Source organism: Myotis lucifugus, unplaced genomic scaffold (genome assembly GCF_000147115.1).
Source record: "Myotis lucifugus unplaced genomic scaffold, Myoluc2.0 scaffold_328, whole genome shotgun sequence".
NCBI classification, from domain to species: Eukaryota; Metazoa; Chordata; class Mammalia; order Chiroptera; family Vespertilionidae; genus Myotis; species Myotis lucifugus.
The window spans coordinates 342,687-347,984 of NW_005871376.1; the positions used below are offsets into that span (position 1 = coordinate 342,687).

At 37.3% G+C, this 5,298-nt stretch overlaps 1 protein-coding gene across 3 annotated transcripts in view; it reads left to right on the plus strand.

Annotated features, from left to right (window-relative positions):
- The first annotated feature begins 3,987 nt into the window (after positions 1-3,987).
- PPP3CC (protein phosphatase 3 catalytic subunit gamma) overlaps positions 3,988-5,298 on the plus strand; it is a 67,393-nt gene continuing 66,082 nt past the window's right edge. For 2 of the 3 annotated variants that reach the window (XM_023764317.1, XM_023764319.1), the window contains exons 1-2: positions 3,988-4,181; positions 4,730-4,854. In XM_023764317.1, the coding sequence (XP_023620085.1) occupies positions 4,154-4,181; positions 4,730-4,854 (153 nt within the window). In that variant the 5' untranslated portion in view covers positions 3,988-4,153. The remainder of the gene's footprint in view (positions 4,182-4,729; positions 4,855-5,298) is intronic. The other variant, XM_023764318.1, reaches the window with a different exon arrangement.

Genomic DNA, 5,298 nt, shown 5'->3' on the forward strand with positions numbered 1-5,298 from the left:
CACCTCACACCTGTCAAAATGGCTATCATCAACAAATCAACAAATGACAAGTGCTGGCGGGGATGTGGAGAAAAAGGAACCTTTGTGCACTGCTGGTGGGAATGCAGACTGGTGCAGCCACTGTGGAAAACAGTATGGAGTTTCCTCAAAAAATTAAAAATGGAACTCCCTTTTGACCCAGTGATCCTACTTCTAGGAATATATCTCAAGAGACTAGAAACACCAATCAGAAGGGATATATACACCCCTATGTTCATAGCAGCACAATTTACCATAGCTAAGATTTGGAAACAGCCTAAGTGCCCATCAGCAGATGAATGGATTAAAAAACGGTGGTACATCTACACAATGGAATACTATGCTGCCATAAAAAAGAAGGAATTCTTACCATTTGCAACAGTATGGATGGAACTGGAGAGCATTATGGTAAGCGAAATAAGCCAGTCAGAGAAAGATAAATATCACATGATCTCACTCATTTGTGGAATATAATGAACAACATAAACTGATGAACAAAAACAGATCCAGAGACAGAAGCATCGATCAGACTGTCAAACCTCAGAGGGAAGGTAGGGGAGTGTGAGGGTAAGGGGAAGAGATCAACCAAAGGACTTGTATGCATGCATATAAGCCTAACCAATGGACACAGACAACAGGGGGGTGAGGGCATGAGTGGGGAGTGGGGGGCAATGGGGAGGTAAGGACACATATGTAATACCTTAATCAATAAAGATAAAGAAAAAAAAAAGAATTTTGGCTTCCGAACATAGCTAGGAATAATGTGAGGTGAGGTTAAAGTGGAAGATTCTCTTTTCCTGATTTGACAGATACTGATTTTATTTGCTCTAATCTAAAAATCAAGGACTCTTGTACTTTCTGTTATGCATTTCCCAAGCCAATCTTAATTCCTCTTAAGGTTCCTGGCTCAGCTGTGTCCCATATCTCTTAGCTGGGCATAATCCCTTAATTCATTTCAACCTTCCTTTTGCTTTCATTTAACTAAGTGACTTGTTTACTTGTTTTATTTAAAATAAGTTTTAACTGAAGAATTTGAGAGGAAGAAAAAATACCTTTCTGAATTCCTCCCCCAGGAGCTCTTTAGGTTGTTATCACCTCTAATTACATAACTTTTATAATATATACTAGTAAGGAACATTGGTTTTCTATTTTGCAAACTGTTCTCTGATTGCAACTGGAGGAAACTGATTTTTATTAGTAATAATACTATTGGTAGAAGTTAAATAATATCTGTCTATAGTACTACCTCTGTTATGATACTTTTTTTATGATTCCAGCATATTTGATTTATCTTATTTCATGTTGTTTTTAGTTTGTTAACCACTTTCTTTGATTTACAAAGTGGGATATTTAAAAGAAGCAGACTTTCTGTGGGGTTCATTTCAAAACTTGGAAAGGGCTGAGAATACGAGTTTAAAGAGGTAAATTGAGTATAAAAAGAAGAATGATTAACTGTGTACTCTTTCATTTTTCTATTTTTTGTATCAAGATTTCAGAGTATGGTAATTCTCTGAAGTCATCTCTAATAAGTTAGATTAAGTGTAGCTCTTGATTGAGCCTCATGTAAATTTCTCTTAAAAAAAAAAGGTTCTCTAAAGCTTATACCCTTTTTTGGTAATTATTTCTATTTTTTATTATAAGGATCTCAAACATATTTTAGTGGTAGAGAGAACTCATATTATGAACTTCCAAGTGAGCATCACTCATTTATTCCATTGCTTAGTCCCTGCCCCCTATCTTAATATAATTACATCAAATAGCATATAATTCTTCTGAAAATGTTTCAGTAAGACTCTCTAAATTATAAAAGATTTTGTTGTTATTGTTGTTAAGCACAACTGTAGTACCATTACATTTTAGTAAAAAATTAAGGAAACCTGTTTAGGACTAACCTTTCACTCTGTCTTGGAGACTCACCAGATAAATAAATTAAAGATTCATCATACTATTTTTGTTTTATTTTAGAAGTAGATTATTCTATTAAAATAGTATATTGATAACCCATCTGAATAACCAAGACTCATTTATCCCTCAAATTGGGATACTTTGAGAGTAAAAGGGGTCACTATTAACAATTATGCTAGGAGAACAGTTGAAATCTAGGATGGTCCTGGGTGAACTGGGCTATATATGGTCCTCTATCTCAAGGTAATATTTACTGGTTGAATAGCTACTATCATTTTTTAAAATATATTTTATTGATTTTTTACAGAGAGGAAGGGAGAGGGATATAGAGTTAGAAACATCCATGAGAGAGAAACATCCATCAGCTGCCTCCTGCACACCCCCTACTGGGAATGTGCCCTCAACCAAGGTACATGCCCTTGACCGGAATCGAACCTGGGACTCTTCAGTCCACAGGCCGACGCTCTAGCCACTGAGCCAAACTGGTCAGGGCAGCTACTATCATTTTTTTATTGAGCTTTGAATACTCAAAATGAGTCAAGTGGTAGCGAAGAGCATGATTAAGCTTACTGTAGGACTTTTTTTTTTTTAAATGTTTTATTGATTTTCTACAGAGAGGAAGGGAGAGGGATAGAGAGTTAGAAACATCGATGAGAGAGAAACATCGATCAGCTGCCTTCTGCACGCCCCCCCACTGGGGATGTGCCCACAACCAAGGTACATGCCCTTGACCAGAATCGAACCTGGGACCTTTGAGTCCACAGGCCGACGCTCTATCCACTGAGCCAAACCGGTTCTGGCTGTAGGACTTTTTTTACTTGGTAAATAATACAAATTGGTATAGCTAGATCAAGTCTAAAATTTTTTAAGTGCCTGTAGATTTCAACTTTGTTCTTCTTTAAAAATTTTAAATTATTTTATTTTGCAATTACATTTGACATTCAATATTATTTTATGTTAGTTTTAGGTGTATAGCATAGTAGTCAGTGACTCCCCTGATAATTCTACTACCCACCTGACACCATGCATAGTTAGTACAATATTATTGACTATATTCCCTATACCAGGGGTGGGCAAACTTTTTGACTCGAGGGCCACAATGGGTTCTTAAACTGGACCAGAGGCTGGAACAAAAGCATGGATGGAGTGTTTGTGTGAACTAATATAAATTCAAAGTAAACATCATTACATAAAAGGGTACGGTCTTTTTTTTTTTTAGTTTTATTCATTTCAAACAGGCCGGATCCGGCCCGCAGGCCTGTAGTTTGCCCACGGCTTGAATCTAGTCCCTTGTCTCACTTTTAGCTTACTGAATCAGATTCAAAGTCTTGAATGTTTATATGAAAAAAATTATACTTTATATACACATATATCTTAAAATGACTGACTTTAATTTTTATTATTGATTTGAGAGAGAGAGAGAAACATCAGTCTGTTGTTCCACTTATTTGTGCATTCATTGGTTGCTTCTTGTATGTACCCTGGCCAGGGATCGAACCCGTAACCTTAGTGTATCAGGACGATGCTCTATCCAACTGAGCTACCTGGCCAGGGCTCCTTAAATGACTGACTTTAACTGTGGCCTTTTAAAAAAATTATATCCAATCATTTATAATATATGGTATTTTGGAATTTTTTTCCTACATAGTTCCGGCTGGTATTGATGTGATATCATCTCTCTATATAAAAGCCTAAGTGACTGGCCAACTGGCCGGTACCTGTGACGTGCAATGACCACTGGGGGGCAGATGCTCAATGCAGGAGCTGTTGAGCTGTGGTGACTTGGCAGCTGTGGTTCTTGGGTAACGCACCGGGAACCAGAGAGGAGGGAGCATGATTCTGGGGTGTATCACCCAAGGACCACCCTCTCGCAATTCGGGACCCCTCGGGTTGTCAGAGAGCCGGTTTGGGCCCGATCCCCACAGGCCAGGCCGAGGGACCCCACCGGTGCATGCCTGTAGTGATGATATATTATGCTTAATTTGTTACGTTAAAGAAATGTATTCATGGTTTTGCTCTAGACATTTAAGTATTTTAAATGATTTTTTCTCTTTCTCTAGCTGTCCCTTTCCCTCCAACCCAAAGGCTTACTTTGAAGGAAGTCTTTGTAAATGGGAAACCTAATATTGATGTCTTGAAGAACCATTTGGTGAAGGAAGGGCGAGTAGAAGAGGAAGTAGCCTTAAAGATAATCAATGATGGGACTGCTATCCTGAGACAAGAGAAGACTATGATAGAAGTAGAAGCTCCAATCACGGGTATGAGAAGATTTTGCATGGTTGCACTTAGGTTTGAGCTAATTTAAGAAATGATCACCAATAACCAACTAAAATGTGTTGTAATTTTTCTAGGAATTATGAGACTGTTTTAGGATTGTTTAGTATGTTTTCTGTTCACTGAAGAAATACAATTTAAAATGTTTGTTATTTCCAGTAGAACTATTCAGTGTTGATAGATTGACTATAGTAATAGAGCAGTCCAGTCCAAAGCAAAAGTGATTTGAAAGTTAAACTGTGATCCCTATTGGTGTAATGCCCTTTCTTTTCTTTTTTAAATATGTTTTTATTGATTTCAGAGAGGAAGGGAGAGGGAGTGAGAGATAGAAATATCAGTGATGAGAGAATCATCAGTTGGCTGCCTCCTGCATGGCCCCACTGAGGAACGAGCCTGAAACCCAGGCATGTGCCCTGACCAGGAATCAAACCATGACCTCCTGGTTCATAGGTCTACACTCAACCACTGAGCCATGCCAGCTGTCTCTTTTCTAAGACATAATTTTTTACCTCACCCAATGTTTTTTTTCTAGTGTGTGGTGACATTCATGGACAATTCTTTGACCTGATGAAGTTGTTTGAAGTTGGAGGATCACCTAATAACACACGCTACCTCTTTCTGGGTGACTATGTGGACAGAGGCTATTTCAGTATAGAGGTAAAAATTAAACTGGATGTGTTGGAGCTATCATATTGTGTTTTTAAAAAAATTTTGCTTTCCATTCTTTAGTAAAAAAAAAATTCAAGTGAGAACATTGGCAGAATTTATAAATTTTGTTACTTTCAGTCATTAAAGTGAGAGAGAAATATTTTGATATAAAAGTTTTTTTTCTTTTTTTAGCTAGTAGAAAGTCTAACAAATAGAAGGCTATATTAACCCAGCTTTGCAAATAAATTAAATGATTACTAACCTTTCCTCTTTGAAGATAGTACATGGGCTGTATATAAGTGACATAAATTGCTATTCACCTTAAATGGGGCTTGAATTAGCTGACCTTAATTACAAGGATCATAAGCTGCTGGGCTACAGTTAATCTTAGATTAACTGCCAATGGTAAATAAGGCAGGTGCTTAGCTTATTAAAGGGAATAATTTCTGATGC